This window comes from Leptodactylus fuscus, chromosome 10 (genome assembly GCF_031893055.1).
Source record: "Leptodactylus fuscus isolate aLepFus1 chromosome 10, aLepFus1.hap2, whole genome shotgun sequence".
Lineage (NCBI taxonomy): Eukaryota > Metazoa > Chordata > Amphibia > Anura > Leptodactylidae > Leptodactylus > Leptodactylus fuscus.
Window position 1 is genome coordinate 2,281,683 of NC_134274.1, and position 23,092 is coordinate 2,304,774.

The 23,092-nt window shown below is 38.0% G+C and overlaps 1 protein-coding gene across 4 annotated transcripts in view; it reads right to left on the reverse strand.

Annotated features, from left to right (window-relative positions):
• Positions 1-23,092, reverse strand: part of VTI1A (vesicle transport through interaction with t-SNAREs 1A) — a 254,990-nt gene that overhangs the window by 196,270 nt on the left and 35,628 nt on the right. For all 4 annotated transcript variants that reach the window (XM_075258653.1, XM_075258655.1, XM_075258652.1 and 1 more), the window contains exon 4: positions 8,629-8,706. In XM_075258653.1, coding sequence (XP_075114754.1) covers positions 8,629-8,706 — 78 coding nt within the window. The remainder of the gene's footprint in view (positions 1-8,628; positions 8,707-23,092) is intronic.

Sequence of the window (23,092 nt, forward strand, 5' to 3'; positions counted from 1 at the left end):
TGTTATATATACATACATATTATATGCACACACACACACACATATACATACACATATTATATACACACACGTTATATATACACACACATACATACATATTATACACACACACATAAACACATATTATACACACACATATACAGACATATTATACACACACATTATATATACATACATATTATACACACACACATATAATATATATATACACACACGTTATATACACACTCACACATATATTATACACACACATATACACACATATATATTATACACACACATATAAACATATTAATATTTAATAATAAAACCCTTTAAAACAACAAAACTGTAATAAAGTAAATGAAACTTTCCTGGGTTGCAAAAAAGAAAAAAAATTATAATATAATAAAAAAGTGAAGAGAATAAGCCAAATGTGATGTCCCTGATAAGGATATCTCTGGACTGGTGGACACATCTTGGGGCCGCTTTGTGTCTATTTATTTCTCAGCCACCAGAGCGGCTGCCATTACCTTTATACACAATATCACTTTAAGGAGTCTGATAATCTCCCAGGCTTTAATTGTAAGGATGGAGCCTTTCTATATATCAGATACACACACACATATATATATATATATATATATATATATATATAGTAATATCTGTGGAGGGTATTAGATAATTACATTTGTAAATGTTAAATTGTAACCATTGCAGATACATTTGCAGTGATATTTCTGTGGATAATCCTATAATATAATTTCTCTTATTGATAATCTGATACATAAATATATTTTATGTCTTTAGGTTTATAAGTGTCATGTAAAAAGAGAAAGAAAAAAACGAAAGATAAAGAAAGTTCTAAGAGCAAAGATACAAACTAATCAAACAATGGCACAATGCTCCCTTATAACATAACCTACACTTATAACATAGGAAGACCATTCATCTATAATATGTAATGATAATATAGAGGCGATCCCCTGATATATAATAATCACATAGAAATATGTATCTGAAATATACAGATACTATCCAAAATCTAATTGTAACAGAAAGTAAATGATAACATCTAGTCATCGAACACATAATATAGGAATAGTGATACTGCCCTGAAGTATAAGGTATAATCTATAATATACAAATATTCCTTTTACTATATACTATACAACATATTATATTATTATAGTGTAATGTATACAATTTAGGCAGACAACTCTATATTATGTTGTACTAAGTATCACAACAATATAGATTATATATAGTATTGTAGGAGAGCATTGCTAGATTAGTTATATATTAGACGAGTATCATGATGATGATGATGATGGATTATATTATTCTGTCCCATAGAACACACCATCTTTTAAATATGGACATATTATATATAACTTCTATTATAAAGATATTCCCCTAAATATAAAATAGCAGATAGAATATATGAATATCCATCTAAAGTATAGAATATGTGACAACAGTCAGATACCCCCTAAATGTCATATGTAAACTATAATAGAGGGATAATTCCTTATAATATGATATATGATCTACAATATACATCTATCTCCCTAATACATCATCTGTAATATAAGACGGCTCCCCTAAAGTATAATACATGGTCTATAATAAAGTAATGTATAATAAATACTGATAGATAATAATAATATAATATATAATAATATAATATAATATACTACACAGTTAGAATCCTTTATAATAAAGTATGTCATTTATTACGGATATTGTAGATTCATATTAAGAGGAAAAGTCATTATTAAATAATCACATAAAAAATCCCGTGCTATAATCTATACTATAGAGCTGTATAATACAGAGATATGGAGATGTGACACAATGTACACTAGTGAGATAACACGGGATATTACACTGTAACATTGTACAATCTATACATATCACACTAGCATTCAGAATTACTGTGCCATTATAAAATATAATTTATAATCAAATGATGTGCCAATAATCTAAAATCTACTATAATATCTACACTGCAGAAATATCGTAAATTATATAATGACACACAATGATAACCTATAAGATAAAATATGATGTCAGCTAGAAATATAGAGATTCTCCCCATAACATAAAGCGCTTCAGAATATTATGTAAAATATATAATCTCCCTGTAATATGCTATTACTATACTCTACGATTATTCTATATTATTGTAATACCACCCCATAATATATAATGTAATCTATACTACAATATATAATCTATACTATAGTAATACTTCCCTCTATTATAAAATGTAATATATAATCTATACTATGGTAATACTGCCATGTATCATAAAATATAATGTATAACCTATATTATAGTAATACCGCCCTGTATTATAAAATGTAATATATAATCTATACTATGGTAATACTGCCCCATATTATAAAATGTAATATATAATCTATACTATGGTAATACTGCCCCGTATTATAAAATGTAATATATAATCTATACTATGGTAATACTGCCCCGTATTATAAAATGTAATATATAATCTATATTATGGTAATACTGCCCTGTAATATATAATGTATACTATGGTAATACTAACCTATATTATATACTATAGCAGTATTGTCCTGTATTATATCATCTATACCACACTATAATATAAAATATATACTATACTAATACCACCTTGTAATATATAATGTATACTACAGTAATACTGACCTGTAATATATACTATAGCAATATTGTCCTGTAATATATAATCCATACTATAGTAATACCACGCTGTAATATATAATCTATACTATAATTACTACAGTAATGTCCTGTATTATATCATCTATGCTACAGTATTACTGTCCTGAATTACATAAACTATACTATAGTAATAATCTTTATTAAGATGATACTGCCTTGTTTTATATAATCTATACTATGGTAATATCACACAGTAATGCCATTCTGTATTATATAATCTATACTCAGGCGACACCACACTCTGATATATAATATATACTATGGTAATACCACTAGGAACTATATACAGTAATACTGGACTGTAATATATCATCTATACCATACTAATACTGTGCTGTAATATATAGTCAATAATATAGTGATATCATTGTGTATGATCCTGTATTATACAATGAATAATAGAGATACTGATGTTTATTATGTTGTAATATATAATCTATATTATAGAAATACCGCCCTGTGCAATATAATCCATAACATAGTATTAATATTGCACATTATATAATTTAGAACATAAACAATACTGCCCTGTAATATATCATCAGTACTACAGTAATAGTGCCCTGTAATATATAATATAGTGATACAACCCTGTAATATATCATCTATACTATAAAGCATTACTGCCCTATGTTATATACTGACACTATAAGGTCCTGTATTCTATAATTGCACTATGGTTATAAAGTCCTGCATTATATAATCTATATATTGTAGTAATACTGCCCTGTATTGTAGAATTTATTGTGCTAATACCACTATGTAATATGTAATCTATACTATGATATCATTCTGTAATGTATAATATACACCAAAGTAATATTGCCTGTATAATATAATACCGTCCTGTAATATATCATGTACACTGTAGTAATACTGCCCTGTAATACTGATATATAATCTATACAATATTAATACCATCTTGTAATACATAATCTATACTGTAGTAATACTGCCCTTTATTATATAATCTATACTATAGTAATACTGTCCTGTCACATATTAAGCATATTATAGAAATATGGGCCAATAACACATTATATATACTATACTGTGCTGTTTTATATAATCTATACTATAATAATACGGTCCTGTAGTATATAATATAATATATAGTATAATAATACCGTCCTGTATTATATAATCTATACTATAGTAATACCGTCCTGGATTACAGAATATATAGTATAATCATACCGTCCTGTATTATATGATCTATACTATAGTAATACCATCCTGTAATATATAATATAATAATACCGTCCTGTATTCTATAATCTATACTATAGTAATAGCATCCTGTATTAAATAATATAGCATAATAATACCGTCCTGTATTATAAAATCTATACTATAATACTGTAGTATATGATCTATACAGTCCAGAGCTCGGACCGTGCACCCGGACTTTTGAACAGCCTGATAGCAATTTGTGGTAAGCATATGCTTATTTCTTTTGTTACTACATATATGATCTATACTATAGTAATACCATCCTGTATTATATAATCTATTCTATAGTAATACCGTCCTGTATTACATAAAAATAGTATAAAAATACCGTCCTGTATTATATAATCTATAGTATAATGCTGTAGCATATAATCTATACTGTAGTAATAACGTCCTGTATTATATAATATAGTATAATAATACCGTCCTGTATTACATAATATAGTATAATAATACCGTCCTGTATTATATAATCTATACTATAATACTGTAGCATATAATCTATACTATCGTAATACCTTCCTAAATTATATAATCTATAGTATAATGTTGTAGCATATAATCTATACTATAGTAATAACGTCCTGTATTATATAATATAGTATAATAATACCGTCCTGTATTACATAATATAGTATAATAATACCGTCCTGTATTATATAATCTATACTATAATACTGTAGCATATAATCTATACTATCGTAATACCTTCCTAAATTATATAATCTATAGTATAATGCTATAGCATATAATCTATACTATAGTAATACCGTCCTATATTACATAATATATAGTATCATAATACTGTCCTGTGTTATATTATATAATCTATACTATAATACTGTATTATATAATCTATATACTATAGTAATACCGTCCTGTATAATATAATCTATACTATAATACTGTATTATATCATCTATACTATAGTAATGACATCCTGTATAATATAATCTATACTATAATACTGTATTACATGATCTATACCATAGTAATACCGTCCTGTAGTATATAATCTTCACCATGCCACTTGGATTATAGCTGGGATTACAATGACTATGGATTATTCCACAACCAGGACATAAAGATCCCCCCACCATAAAATAAGATCCATCAGAAGGATTCCCTACACTATTATATGGCTACCGGGAGACTCCTGTACATCTTATTAGGGAACTGCTATGTAAGCCATGGGGCGATGTACCGACAGATGTCACCCCAACACGGAGGAGGGGGCTGAGAACCTGTAATATGTAATCCTATGTGATAGAACCGTCTGGACTGCGGCCTGCTGGGAGTTGTACGGCAGCTTTAGTAGGATCAGATGATGGAATTGCTATTTATGCCGTTCTCTTCTGTAGAGGTGAAGCCTGGAGGAGCCTTACACCGGTGCATTGTGGGAGGTCTAATGCGGGGGTGGAGCTTGGCATGCTGATACTCTTTGTGCTGTTCCGCCCCCGAGCATCACTTTACCTAGAACATTCCTCTAATCCTATCTCATCCAGTAAGTGAATAGTCACATGTAATAATTGGAGAGATTGCAGATTACAGCGCCCTCCCTGGCCTCTCTGGTGTCTGTCGCACGCGCGTTTCTCCTGGCGTGTGACCTTATCACTTGGCAGTAAATAGCACGGGCGGCTGACATCTCAGCTCGGTAAACATTACCAGGGCAGATCTGCTTCTATTTAGTGCTGATGTAGCGTGTGCTTGATGTGTTATGACATATATGTAAATCTATGAGGTCACACCGCGCACACACAGTGGGTTGGAGGCGAGGGGCGCTGGATGGGGTGAAGACGCTCGCTCCTACAGTTACACGGATAGCCATAGGTTTACAAGGCGCTGTATGACTTATGTGCTGTACAGTGCAGGGAACACTGATGGAACGTGACACTAGAAAAGGGGTGACAGAGCGGTATATATACTAGACCTGCCGTATACCTACTACATCTGCAAAGTCACGCTCCAGACTACGCGACTACACGGGAACTTTGGCCAAGTGACATTGCACAATACAAGATGTCCATGATGGAAGTGCAAAGTTTCCAATGAGGACAGTGAATATCAATGACCTTACATTGTAGGAACACAGAGAAGTAAACAAGTCAGAAAGTAACAATAAACCTGTACGTGACGGAGCCCGCGACACGTGCCACATGTGCTGGAGTCAGTCAGGACCGTGAATGAGAAAAATATATAATACAGAGAAAAAATCTGCAATAACTATAAGGATGTGAATGTGCTGTCCTTGGTGACCGCGGTGTAGACAAGCAGCGGCGGAGACAAGAGCCGCGACACGGAGGAGATGTACAGCCAGAACGCATGGAGGCGGCATTATTGTATACAGCACACCTGTCCGCGCCGCTAACTCACATTATCTCTACTAGAAGGATTTCCTGAAGCCAATAACTGGGATTATCCCTCCTCTACCTGACGCTGCACCCAACAAAGCGGTACAATGCAGACAAAATAGTCAGGATTTATGTATGGGGTTACTAGTCTATTACTTTATATGGTTATTTTGTATCAAACGGAACTTAAATTTCTGTATCACTTATTCTAGAGGAGCGAATTATTATATATGTCCTGTCTATATGGGTCAGGAGATAGATAGATAGATAGATAGATAGATAGATAGATAGATAGATAGATAGATAGATAGATAGGAGATAGATAGATAGGAGATAGATAGATAGGAGATAGATAGATAGATAGATAGATAGATAGATAGATAGGAGATAGATAGATAGATAGATAGATAGATAGATAGATAGATAGACAGATAGATAGGAGATAGATAGATAGATAGATAGATAGATAGACAGATAGGAGATAGATAGATAGATAGATAGATAGATAGATAGATAGATAGGAGATAGATAGATAGATAGATAGATAGATAGATAGATAGATAGACAGATAGGAGATAGATAGATAGATAGATAGATAGATAGATAGATAGATAGATAGATAGGAGATAGATAGATAGGAGATAGATAGATAGGAGATAGATAGATAGATAGATAGATAGATAGATAGATAGATAGGAGATAGATAGGAGATAGATAGATAGATAGACAGATAGATAGGAGATAGATAGATAGATAGATAGATAGATAGATAGATAGATAGATAGACAGATAGGAGATAGATAGATAGATAGATAGATAGATAGATAGATAGATAGATAGGAGATAGATAGATAGATAGATAGACAGATAGGAGATAGATAGATAGATAGATAGATAGATAGATAGATAGATAGATAGGAGATAGATAGATAGATAGATAGATAGATAGATAGATAGGAGATAGATAGATAGATAGATAGATAGGAGATAGATAGATAGATAGATAGATAGATAGATAGATAGATAGGAGAGAGATAGATAGGAGATAGATAGATAGGAGATAGATAGATAGATAGATAGATAGATAGATAGATAGATAGATAGATAGATAGGAGATAGATAGATAGATAGATAGATAGATAGATAGATAGATAGATAGGAGATAGATAGATAGATAGATAGATAGATAGATAGATAGGAGATAGATAGATAGATAGATAGATAGATAGATAGATAGATAGATAGGAGATAGATAGATAGATAGATAGATAGATAGATATGTGTAAATGTATGTGTGATAGAACACTGATATATAAATGCTGTATTAGTATATATATATTACATTCTATACAATAACATACTACATGTAAATCCTATTCTTTATCTTTAGCTTCTTGATCCGCTCATATATATAAATTAAATCATTTTACAATAAGAGGAGACATAAGATAAGATATAAGATATAATAATAGGATGTAATAAATGATACCTAATAATATAAATAATCCTCCTATAAATAATGGAATGATACTAAGTATCCGGCGCACTGGATGTATTTTGTGGGTTTCAATTTTAGTTGCGGCTGGCTCTCATGTATAATATATAACACCCTGGCAGGGCTGTATACAGCGTCTTCTCATAATCCGGGGTGACTTGTTCTATAGGGTTGGATACAGTCGCAGTTTCCCATATACCTATGTATACAGTATCTCTCTAGAAGCCACAGATCTCCTCTTGCGCCGTGGTGCGATTCTCTCCTCCCGCTCTATATTGACGTTGTATTTCCTAGATTGTAATATTTATTATTATGGAGGGTAATCCGGCTTTCTGTGTGTTCTGTGGATTGGGGGGGTGCGGGCCCGTCGGGGTATATGTGTGTATGGCGCAGCACGCACATGTACGTGTAAACATTTCAGGCTTTGATTAAAGACAGAATACCGGGCGGCCGGAAAATAAAGCGTGAACGGGCTCTTTTCAATGTGGCGGTCACCCCTGTTGATCTTGGAGCATCTAGTGGTTGGTGGCGCCGGCCTGTGTTGATTTAATTACGATATCAAAGTGCATTTGGGGGGTTATTAGATCTTTCTTCTTTTAGATATACGTAGGACGAAGCAGAGATCATCTTCATCAAACTGTGTCCTCCAAAATAGGCAGAGCAGATGGGGGGGCGGTAATGAGCCGGGGCGTGCAAGGGTTAACGGCAGAATCTCCACACAAGGGGGTTTTGAAGTTGATGAAAATCTCAGCTTTGCATTAAATCACATCCCTTCCACATGAGCTGCTGCTAATACTGTCAGAGGACGGGGTGTGCAGGCCCGGCCTCGCGTCCTACCTGGCTCTCCGAGGAGTTGCCTTCGTCCCCCAGAAGCTCGTTTCGCACTTCGTCACTGTAGGCGATCCGTGACCTTTTCTGCAAAACAAAACAAAAGGGAAAAAAAAAAAAAAAAAAAAGTGTTAGGAAAATAAATCTTGGAATGAAATGTGAAGAGGAGCGGGGTGTTTCCGACCCTGGAGGGCCCCCTAATGGATGCCTATCGGATACAATCTGAGAGATTGTGCCTGCAAGGAAGGGCCTGATTCATGTGCGGCCAAAAGCAGCGGGACGATTTGGTGCTACAGAAGGCCGCACAATTCAAAGGTATGCCTGCCAGCCATGCAACTGTTGTCGGTGAGAGCCTTCAAAGCGCCGGCGCCTGCTTAACAGCTTCCCCCGGAATATTAACCTCGCGCCTCACAGAAGAACGCGGCGCTGTCCAGCCGGCCCGGCGCTGGGAGCGGCCTTACCGCCATCAATGGACGGCCAGACGCTACTTTCTAACAATAGTCCGCATGTAACCAAAAGAACTTTTCAGAGATCTGCCCTATACTCTAGTCACTGCCCAAGCTGCGTTCACAATGGAATGTAGGTACTTGGCTGTCCTTCTTTTACAAAGGGCACCACACCTGTTCTCAGGTTGTTGCTGGTATTGCAGCTCAGGCTTATTACAGGGGTCATCCAGGTCTTATTATAGTGACTGGGATAAACCAGCCTATAGAAATTGGTAGAGATCTGATACGCGGGACCCCTGCTGATCAGCTGTGTGAAGGGGCACTCACATGAAACGTGGTCACAATATCGTCCCATTCACTTCTACAGGACATGGCGTGAAATATCAACAGTGAAAGGGTCACGGCACTCACACAAGGGCCCCTTCAAACAGCTGAATAGTGGGGGGGATCTCACATGTCAGCAGACCCCCACCCCTCCTGAGGATAGGCCATCAATAAAAAAAAAAAGAACAGCCCTTTAAAGAGAACTGAGCTGCAGTACCAAGCACAACCTGGAGATGCGTGGGGCGCTGTTATTCCAACACAAGTCAACCCTTTTAATATAATATATATTGGACCGATGCATTTACCACAGTGCCATAAAGCAAGACACGTTCTCTGCAGATACTGAACAAGCAGAGGACAGCGAGTACATGCTGAGCGAGGATACAGCTTTGGTTGTGACTGGAGTAAAAGATGACGGAACTTAAAACCATAAAGTGCAGCATGGGAGACAATCATTGGGTGAGGTCTCTGCCCCCCTGTGTGGGGGAGGGGGATGTCTGCACCCCCTACAATCATATGGGGGGGCCGGGGAAGATCTTACAATAAAGGACATTATAAAGCTGTGGCGCTCTCTCTCGCTGTCTCTCCACCAGGTCAGTAATGACGTTACATAATAAGAGTCAGACCGCTCAGATTAACAGACGACCGCGATGGAAAGATGAGGAAGACTAAACAGTCAGAGGAGATCGCAGCAGAAGGAACGCCAGCGTGCAACTTTATCGTGATAGAAAGTCAGAAACTTTATTCCTTTCTTGAGCCGCACAACACAGAAGTCATATAGAAGTCACAGACCGGTCACCATATACTGCTATATACTGTACTGCACCACCGCCTGCAGCAGCCCCATACCTGATACACCCCCATAGCGCTACAATAGTTTCACCAAATACATCTACAACATTATACAATGGAACGTCCCAAACACTCTCTAATATTGTCAGAGAATAGGAAACAGCTAGAGGATAAAAGAGTCACAAGACGAACCTAGAGAAGTGCAATATATTGAGGTCATCAGAGACCATCCCCCAATAACAGCAAGTTACATAGGACTGCCGGTGACATCTACTACATTACATAGGACTGCCGGTGACATCTACTACATTACATAGGACTGCTGGTGACATCTACTACATTACATAGGACTACTGGTGACATCTACTACATTACATAGGACTGCCGGTGACATCTACTACATTACATGGGACTGCCGGTGACATTACTACATTACATGGGACTGCCGGTGACATCTACTACATTACATAGGACTGCCGGTGACATCTACTACATTACATAGGACTGCCGGTGACATCTACTACATTACATAGGACTGCCGGTGACATCTACTACATTACATAGGACTGCCGGTGACATCTACTACATTACATAGGACTGCCGGTGACATCTACTACATTACATAGGACTACCGGTGACATCTACTACATTACATAGGACTGCCGGTGACATCTACTACATTACATAGGACTGCCGGTGACATCTACTACATTACATAGGACTGCCGGTGACATCTACTACATTACATAGGACTGCCGGTGACATCTACTACATTACATAGGACTGCCGGTGACATCTACTACATTACATAGGACTACCGGTGACATCTACTACATTACATAGGACTGCCGGTGACATCTACTACATTACATAGGACTGCCGGTGACATCTACTACATTACATAGGACTGCCGGTGACATCTACTACATTACATAGGACTGCCGGTGACATCTACTACATTACATAGGACTGCCGGTGACATCTACTACATTACATAGGACTGCCAGTGACATCTACTACATTACATAGGACTGCCAGTGACATCTACTACAATATCTGTACTACTTATCACATACTCGGCTCTGCTACATCTTCACTGCTGACTAATATTTTGGTCCCGAATAATTAAAAACTGGAGACTATTTTTGATAGAAATGAAGTTTCACTCTGAGTTTTCGGCTTTCGCAGACGCCATTCCCTCGCACATACGTGTTACATTCCTGCACGGCTAATGTAAAGGGACAATGGCGTGTATTTTCCCGCAGCCTATCTCCCACTAACTGCGCCGGGCGCGTATATTAAAGGCTATAAACCCTTTCAGCGGCAGCAGAATCAGAGGCGTCTTTAATTATTCATTTCATCACTATGGGAGACTAACGCACCCGGCGGTACGCACAGAATCATATGGAGATTGTTTTTGTTTTCTGCCTTTTCTCCAAAAAGCTAACAAATTGGCAGCGACTACTCAATTATAGGACTCCATTTCAGTTTTTTTCTATTTCTCGAACATCAAAGAGGAAGGAGAAATTATAGCGGCATTCCCGGGTCAATGAAAGGTAATCAGCAGAGAGCGGCCGCACAATAAAGATAATAGCTCGGCTCTGCCAGATGAATGAACTGACAGGAGGAACTAACTGAACCCCCAAATCACAGAGGGGAGACCCTGTATGGGGAGAGGGTTTAGTCACAGATAGTGACTGACCATTAACTATTCCAGGGAGTATATACAGGTGGATGTCTATATGTGTGTACACTAAATATACAATATATGGGTGTGTGCGTATACTAAATATACAATATATGGGTGTGTGTGTATACTAAACATACAATACATAGGGGTGTATACAAAATATACAATATATGGGTGTGTGTATACGAAATATACAATATATGGGTGTGTGTATACAAAATATACAATATATAGGTGTGTATGTAATAAATATACAATATATAGGTGTGTATACGAAATATACAATATATGGGTGTGTGTATACTAAATATACAATATATGGGTGTGTATACTAAACATACAATACATGGGGGTGTATACGAAATATACAATATATGGGTGTGCGTATACGAAATATACAATATATGGGTGTGCGTATAATAAATATACAAAATATAAGTGTGCGTATACGAAATATACAATATATGGGTGTGTATACTAAACATACAATACATGGGGGTGTATACGAAATATACAATATATAGGTGTACGTATAATAAATATACAAAATATAAGTGTGCGTATAATAAATATACAATATATGGGCGTGTGTATACGAAATATACAATATGTTGGTGTATACATACTATATATATGCTATATTAGTGTGTGCATAGTAAATATACGATATATACAGGTGTGTATACCAAATATGCCATAGATGGGTGTGTTTATACTAAATATGCAATATATGGGTGTGTGTGTATATACTAAATATATATATATAATATGTGGGTGGGTGTATACTATATATAACAATACATAGGGGTTTGTATACTAAATATACCATATATGGATGTGTATATGTGTGTTATATGTATATCCGGCCTCCCAGGTCTAACATTACATGGATGCCTGTGATGGATAAACAGCAGTGCCCAACATTTATAGGGATCCAGGTATACAAAGAAGTATACAGCATGGTATACAGGACGCGTCGGGGTGGAGGATCAGGCTCTGGCACTATTAGAGGTATACCAGGTAGCTGGTATAATGGAGGAGGTGCGGGGTATAGGGGCCATGCACTGGTGGTCTGATAGGGATACATGACTGTGCACTGCGGTGGGCGGGGGGCTCTGCTGAGGGGTTTCACTTTTGTACAGTGCCACAGGATATGTTGGCGCTATAAGCAGTGTATCATTTGGAGATGATGGAGGATGTTATCGCGCAGATATAGAAGTCTCTATCAGAAGAATTCTCACTTTTGCACATCGGGTTAAAAACCATTTGTAGCAAATTTTCCAAAACGCGTCAATTGATTGCAGAGAAGTGTCAGCCATGTGCACGTGGTGGCTTGGTCAGACAATGCGCACACGCCACGTTATCCCATGGTATCCATCAGACATATATGGGGCAGCGGTGGCCTCGCTATTCTATACCTATACATCCAGAGCGGCGTCCGCACAATACGCCGCGAGCTGCCACCTGCCTTTATGTCACAGACACGAGAGCACAAGGTCACGACTAATGTACATTTCAATGACTCCGGAGGAAAAAAAATAAAATAAAAAAACCTAAAGCTCCAAATCGGCAAAAAAATAATCCCCATTATCTCTCATTCTACAGGTGAGGGGGGGGGAAGCGAAGTTTCTTGCGAGGATCGGAGGAGCCTCCAACCTGCTCAATTTTGCTAATCAAACTCGCTGACAGCCCAAACAAGCCATCTAAGGCGGATAATTAAGAGAAATTGTGGAGGAGGGGGCGGCGGGCGGAGGAGGGGGGGTGCGGAGTGTAAAGAAGGATCCCGAGGTTCGCACTTCATAACTATCAGCTGTATATAAATTTGTACTTAGACCAGAATGCGAGGCTGATGATTTCTGCTGGAAAGGAAATGTCACAGAAGCCGCAGCGGCTTGAAGGAGCTCGATTCATAATGCATTTTATAAATAGTTAATGTCTCCCATACATAAGCCGGGGCTGGCAAATCAAAAAATTGTCAACATTTTTAGTCCTAGTTGTCAGTTTTTGCTGTCGACTGGAGCTTTGTGTGTGTTTCTGAAGCCGGGAGGAGGCTTGTAATTCCAGGCATTTTCTCTATATGGCTTTAAGAGCTTCTCCAGCCAACTTTCTTCCCCCCGCTAAGATTGTGGCAGATGTAAGGGACGGGGGGGACGGGACGGGGGGGACGACGAGAAAAGTTTTCAGCCTCCTTGTTAAGACTTTCTTTTTATTTTTATTCATTGCAGAGTAAGAGGTAAAAGAGGGGAGGTCGGGGCCGAAACCGTGGGACGTGGACAGTGGTCGTGGACACGAGGAGAGAGAGAGGAGCGGCGAGTAGTACTGACCCATACCGAGAGGGGAGGAACAATGGATGTGGATGGGGAAGACGGAAAGTAGTCACGGAGAACAGAGACTAAGTATCCTCTAAATACTACAGACAGGTAATAATACTACAGACTAGTACAGAGAAGTAATAATACTCCAGACGGGTAATAATACTACAGACAGGTAATAATACTAAAGACTAGTACAGAGAGGTAATAATATTACACACCAGTAATAATACTCCAGACTAGTGCAGAGAGGTAATAATACTACAGACAGGTAATAATACTACAGACAGGTAATAATACTCCAGACTAGTACAGACAGGTAATAATACTACAGACTAGTACAGACAGGTAATAATACTACACACAGGTAATAATACTACAGGCTAGTACAGACAGGTAATAATACTACACACAGGTAATAATACTACAGGCTAGTGCAGAGAGGTAATAATACTACATACAGGTAATAATACTACAGACTATTACAGAGAGGTAATAATACTACAGACAGGTAATAATACTACAGACAGGTAATAATACTAAAGACTAGTACAGAGAGGTAATATTACACACCAGTAATAATACTCCAGACTAGTGCAGAGAGGTAATAATACTACAGACAGGTAATAATACTACAGACTAGTACAGACAGGTAATAATACTACTACAGGCTAGTGCAGAGAGGTAATAATACTACAGACGGGTAATAATACTACAGACTAGTACAGAGAAGTAATAATACTACACACAGGTAATAATACTACAGGCTAGTACAGAGAGGTAATGATACTACAGACAGGTAATAATACTACAGACTAGTACAGACAGGTAATAATACTACAGACGGGTAATAATACTCCAGACTAGTACAGAGAGGTAATAATACTACACACAGGTAATAATACTACAGACTAGTACAGACAGGTAATAATACTACACACCAGTAATAATAATACACACCAGTAATAATACTACAGGCTAGTACAGAGAAGTAATAATATTACAGACAGGTAATAATACTACAGACTAGGATGGAGAGGTAATAATACTACAGACAGGTAATAATACTACAGCCTAGTACAGAGAGGTAATAATACTACAGACTAGTGCTGAGAGGTAATACTACTACAGACAGGTATTAAAACTACAGACTAGGATGGAGAGGTAATAATATTACAGACATGTAATAACACTACAGACTAGGATGGAGAGGTAATAATACTACACACAGGTAATAATACTACAGACTAGGATGGAGAGGTAATAATACTACACACAGGTAATAATACTACAGTCTAGTGCTGAGAGGTAATACTACTACAGACTTGTAATAATACTACAGACTAGGATGGAGAGGTAATAATACTACACACAGGTAATAATACTCCAGCCTAGTACAGACAGGTAATATTACTCCAGACTAGTGCTGAGAGGTAATACTACTACAGACAGGTAATAATACTACAGACTAGGATGGAGAGGTAATAATACTACAGACGAGTAACAATACTACAGACTAGTACAGAGTGGTAATAATACTACAGACAGGTAATAATACTACAGGCTAGTACTGAGAGTTAATAATACTACAGACAGGTAATAATACTACAGGCTAGTACAGAGAGGTAATAATACTCCAGACTAGTACAGAGAGGTAATAATACTACAGACAGGTAATAATACTACAGGCTAGTACAGAGAGGTAATAATATTACAGACAGGTAATAATACTCCAGACTAGTACAGAGAGGTAATAATATGACAGGTAATACTACAGACTAGTATGGAGAAGTAATAATACTACACACAGGTAATAATACTACAGGCTAGTACAGAGAGGTAATAATATTACAGACTAGTACAGAGAGGTAATAATACTACAGACAGGTAATAATACTAAAGACAGGTAATAATACTACAGACTAGTACAGAGCGGTAATAATACTACAGACAGGTAAAAATACTACAGACTAGTATGGAGAAGTAATAATACTACTACACACAGGTAATAATACTACAGGCTAGTACGGAGAGGTAATAATACTACAGACAGGTAATAATACTACACACCAGTAGTAATACTACAGGCTCGTAAAGAGACGTATTAATACTACAGGCTAGTAATAATACTGAAAACTTGTAAGAATACTACAGACTAGTACACAGAAGTAATAATGCTGCAGGCTAATACAGGCAGGTAATAATACTACAGATAGGTAATAATACTGCATACTATTATAGAGAGGTAATAATACTACAGACTAGTATAGAGAGGTGATAATACTACAGACTAGTATAGAGAGGTAATAATACTACAGACTAGTATAGAGAGGTAATAATACTACAGACTAGTAATAATACTACAGACTAGTATAGAGAGGTAGTAATACTACAGACTAGTATAGGGAGGTAATAATACTACAGACTAGTAATAATACTGCAAACTTTTAAAAATACTACAGACTAGTAAAAAGAAGTAATAATGCTGCAGGCTATTACAGGCAGGTAATAATACTACAAACAGGAAATAATACTGCATATTAGTACAGAGAGATCATAATACTACAGACTAATAGAGCGGTAATAATACTACAGATGGGTAATAATACTACAGGCTAGTACAGAGAGATAATAATACTCCAGAAAAGTACTACGGAGAGGTGTTAATACTACAGAGCACTACAGAGAAGTATTACTAGTATATAGTACTACAGAATATTACAGAGAGGTAACATTACTGGTATTGCACGGCAGCCTCTAGTATAAGGCCAATAGATTATTATTAATTTATTATTATTATTATTATTATTATTTACATTCTATACTTCTACCATCACCAACCAACACACAAAAACTTTTAGTCTCATCACAGCCGACTTCTGACCTCTCTCTGTCACATAAGCAGATGCCATCTGTTAGATTGCACAAACCGCTCCTTAAAAACCGGGTCATCCTACACTACTCAGCAAGACTCATCAAGGCTACAAATTTACAGGAAACGTTGCAAAAACCGCACAAAAAAGAAACAAATGTGTAAATCAGGCGAGGATTGTGCGACTGCAGATAATGAGATGAGCGATGACATGCTGCCCCTAGTGGTCAGCATAGAAATGACAAGGGATATCTCCACTGGCTGTATGACTGTGTATTAACTTATAACAAAGGATCTCGGTGATTGCGCTCGTTAACACGCGGATTGTTTTTTTTTTCTTTTTTTAATTAATCCGCTGTCGCTCTCGAATGTACAGTAACTCAGGTGCTGATAACTTGTGCGATAAGGACGGGGCAGGTGCCCAATATTTCTCTGATTAAAATGTAATTAACTTGTTAACCCCGCTCTGAAGAAATGTCGCGCCATTTAATTGAGTTTCAATGATCTCGCTCAAAAGCTTGATTTACTCTCAAAAAGCGAGGACCGACATCCAATCCTGATTGTTAATTAACAGCGGAGGGGGCTCGCCGCCCAATCTATGGCGAATACGAAACCTAAAAAAAAACACAAAACAATATGGGAAAAAGTTACAATAGGAGATAGGACGGTAACCCTACACGGGCTGAGGCCTGCACCTTCTTAGAGTTGGCGTCTAGTTCGGAGGGATTGCCACAGTATAGCCCGCCCCACTCTAGATATGGAGCAGGAACTACAGGCCCATATTAGATCAGTGGGGTCTGACACTGACACAGCTTAGAGAATGGAGCAGGAAGCAGACAGCGCCATTCTCCGTATAGTGGCCAAACCAAGTCATCGCAGCTGGTCTGTAGTACCTGATCTGGCCACTACAACAAGAACGGCGCAGGGAATGAGATGGAGCAGATTTCAGGTGTTGCCCGGGATCAATCGGCCCCCGCTATTCCCCTTTAAACTTTTAAGAACAAGCCATGAGGTGACTTTTTGTGAAAATCTGGTTGCGCTTTTATCCACACACTCTTTGTTCGTCATTGCAACTTCCTTCCCTCTGTAACTTTTTATATGTATTTTATTTCTCTTCTTGGTGTCACTGAGTAAGAAGCTGCAGCTGCATCTCCCTCCTCTCCCTCCAGCCACATATTTACTGTATTACACTAGAAGGATTTCGATAGGTCCTACAGGCAGGATGTCACAATGTATCTAGGAGAGAATGTGTCCAGACCGGACCTGTCCTGTACTTAGTGGCTCAGTCCAAAGAACCCCCCCCACACACACTGATCTATGTGCATGGGGCCATGGAAAAGAATGGGTCCACATGCTGTTACTAAGGATACGTAATAAAGGATAGCACACGGACCAAAACTACAGCCATGAGCATAATGGAGTAAAATACAGAACAAAATGCTTCCCTCTACCATGGTGGGCAGACATGCAGAACAAAATGCTTCCCTCTACCATGGTGGACAGACATATGGAACAAAATGCTTCCCTCTACCATGGTGGACAGACATATGGAACAAAATGCTTCCCTCTACCATGGTGGACAGACATATGGAACAAAATGCTTCCCTCTACCATGGTAGACAGACATATGGAACAAAATGCTTCCCTCTACCATGGTAGACAGACCATATGGAACAAAATGCTTCCCTCTACCATGGTGGACAGACATATGGAACAAAATGCTTCCCTCTACCATGGTGGACAGACATATGGAACAAAATGCTTCCCTCTACCATGGTGGACAGACATATGGAACAAAATGCTTCCCTCTACCATGGTGGACAGACATATGGAACAAAATGCTTCCCTCTACCATGGTGGACAGACATATGGAACAAAATGCTTTCCTCTACCATGGTGGACAGACATATGAAACAAAATGCTTTCCTCTACCATGGTGGACAGACATATGGAACAAAATGCTTCCCTCTACCATGGTAGACAGACATATTGAACAAAATGCTTTCCTCTACCATGGTGGACAGACATATGGAACAAAATGCTTTCCTCTACCATGGTGGACAAATATACATAACAAAATGCTCCCTCTACCATGGTGGACAGACATATGGAACAAAATGCTTTCCTCTACCATGGTGGACAGACATATGGAACAAAATGCTTCCCTCTACCATGGTGGACAGACATATGGAACAAAATGCTTTCCTCTACCATGGTGGGCAGACATATGGAACAAAATGCTTTCCTCTACCATGGTAGACAGACCATATGGAACAAAATGCTTCCCTCTACCATGGTGGACAGACATATGAAACAAAATGCTTTCCTCTACCATGGTAGACAGACCATATGGAACAAAATGCTTCCCTCTACCATGATGGACAGACATATGGAACAAAATGCTTTCCTCTACCATGGTGGACAGATCATATGGAACAAAATGCTTCCCTCTACCATGGTGGACAAATATACATAACAAAATGCTCCCTCTACCATGGTGGACAGACATATGGAACAAAATGCTTTCCTCTACCATGGTAGACAGACATATGGAACAAAATGCTTCCCTCTACCATGGTGGACAGACATATGGAACAAAATGCTTTCCTCTACCATGGTGGACAGACATATGGAACAAAATGCTTTCCTCTACCATGGTGGACAGACATATGGAACAAAATGCTTTCCTCTACCATGGTGGACAGACCATATGAAACAAAATGCTTTCCTCTACCATGGTGGACAGACATATGGAACAAAATGCTTCCCTCTACCATGATGGACAGACATATGGAACAAAATGCTTTCCTCTACCATGGTGGACAGACATATGGAACAAAATGCTTCCCTCTACCATGATGGACAGACATATGGAACAAAATGCTTCCCTCTACCATGGTGGACAGACATATGGAACAAAATGCTTCCCTCTACCATGGTGGACAGTCATATGGAACAAAATGCTTTCCTCTACCATGGTGGACAGACCATATGGAACAAAATGCTTTCCTCTACCATGGTAGACAGACATATGGAACAAAATGCTTTCCTCTACCATGGTGGACAGACATATGGAACAAAATGCTTCCCTCTACCATGGTGGACAGACATATGGAACAAAATGCTTCCCTCTACCATGGTGGACAGACATATGGAACAAAATGCTTTCCTCTACCATGGTGGACAGACATATGGAACAAAATGCTTTCCTCTACCATGGTAGACAGACCATATGAAACAAAATGCTTTCCTCTACCATGGTGGGCAGACCATATGAAACAAAATGCTTCCCTCTACCATGGTGGACAGACATATGGAACAAAATGCTTCCCTCTACCATGGTGGACAGACATATGGAACAAAATGCTTCCCTCTACCATGGTGGACAGACCATATGGAACAAAATGCTTTCCTCTACCATGGTGGACAGACCATATGGAACAAAATGCTTTCCTCTACCATGGTGGACAAGCAAAATGCTTCCATTTAGGAAGTCACCTGCCCATAATAGGCTAAAATTGTGCCATACACACGACAGACACTTGAAGTACGGCGCACCAAGGAATGGCGGTGACCACAGCTATGGCAAAACAAAATTTTGCTGGGACAAAGGTGTAAAAACTGGAAAATTATGAGATGACATCATCTGCAGAACACAAAGGTGAGCAGAAAATATCACATGACTGAAAGCAACGACCGAGGCCGGACCCCTAAAGATAACGGGATGGTTTCCTCCTACACTGGCAGGCGAGGGCCGGCGCATTAACAAGTCAGATGTGCGGTCAGTGGTGAATTGGCAGGACTGAGCATTGCCGTGGATTCCTCTGAGCAGCGCCACTTAATCTCTGCCGGTAACAATGAGGCGAATTCTGAGCGGGCAGGATGTTCAATTCAGCGGCCGACAACATGGCGAAACGATTGTTTAAATTGCTGCGGCTGGGAATTCGATACAATGTTATCACAGTAACTAGATGTCTAATGCTTCCCGCGTTTGCGCCACTGAATTACCAAATCATCTGCTATTCTAATAGGGGGGCGAGCCCTGACACCCCGCACGCTGCCTATGCTAAATTACCACACATCCCGCGCAAACGAACCGCCAGGTAAAATGACGTTAGGACAAAGTTTGCATATTTATTGCCAAATAAAGAGATGCGGCAAACAGATCAACAATTGGGCCGAGCACGGTGGCATTTGTCATCCGGCGTTATCTGCTCCTCACATTTAATTACCCCTTCTTTATCACACCTCGCCTCCTCACGCACACACTCACTAGCCAATGGCTCGCAACTCCCCGCGCCTACTGCCATTTATTTCAATCCGCGTCCAAACAAAGGACTTTAGAGATAAACAAGGGGAAGACGTTCCAGCTGGACGCAACGCGAGAACTGCTCCAAAGAGATGACCAACCAGCCGACAGCGGCAAAGGAAAGAAGCAATGCCAAATACACGCCATGTGCCATACTGTTATATACTGAGGGGGCATATAGAGAGTAGGCAGAGCAGCCAGTGAGCAACCGGGAGGGGAGAATAGAAGCACCATATAGTATATAGTGATACGGACCACACTGGTATATCCTGGGTATATAATTCTACATGTACAGCCGGTATAACCTGGGTATATACTGTATATAATTCTATATGTACAGCCGGTATAACCTGGGTATATATGGTATATGATTATATATGTACAGCCGGTATAACCTGGGTATATACTGTATATAATTATATGTGTACAGCCAGTATAACCTGGGTATATACTGTATATAATTATATATGTACAGCTGGTATAACCTGGGTATATACTGTATATAATTATACATGTACAGCTGGTATAACCTGGGTATATACTGTATATAATTATATATGTACAGCCGGTATAACCTGGGTATATACTGTATATAATTCTATATGTATAGCTGGTATAACCTGGGTATCTCCTGTATATAATTATATATGTACAGCCGGTATAACCTGGGTATATACTGTATATAATTATATGTGTACAGCCAGTATAACCTGGGTATATACTGTATATAATTATATATGTACAGCTGGTATAACCTGGGTATATACTGTATATAATTCTATATGTACAGCCGGTATAACCTGGGTATATATGGTATATGATTATACATGTACAGCCGGTATAACCTGGGTATATACTGTATATAATTATATGTGTACAGCCAGTATAACCTGGGTATATACTGTATATAATTATATATGTACAGCTGGTATAACCTGGGTATATACTGTATATAATTCTATATGTACAGCTGGTATAACCTGGGTATATACTGTATATAATTATATATGTATAGCCGGTATAACCTGGGTATATACTGTATATAATTCTATATGTACAGCCGGTATAACCTGGGTATATACTGTATATAATTATATATGTACAGCTGGTATAACCTGGGTATATACTGTATATAATTATATATGTACAGCCGGTATAACCTGGGTATATACTGTATATAATTCTATATGTATAGCTGGTATAACCTGGGTATCTCCTGTATATAATTATATATGTACAGCCGGTATAACCTGGGTATATACTGTATATAATTATATGTGTACAGCCAGTATAACCTGGGTATATACTGTATATAATTATATATGTACAGCTGGTATAACCTGGGTATATACTGTATATAATTATACATGTACAGCTGGTATAACCTGGGTATATACTGTATATAATTATATATGTACAGCTGGTATAACCTGGGTATATACTGTATATAATTATATATGTACAGCTGGTATAACCTGGGTATATACTGTATATAATTATACATGTACAGCTGGTATAACCTGGGTATATACTGTATATAATTATACATGTACAGCTGGTATAACCTGGGTATATACTGTATATAATTATATATGTACAGCTGGTATATCCTGGGTATCTCCCTATATAGCTTGGACTACAAGGGACACATTGAATAAAAAAAACATAAACATAGGATAGAAGACATACATGTTGGACAGACAGGGCTATAGATACAGATCTAGTCCT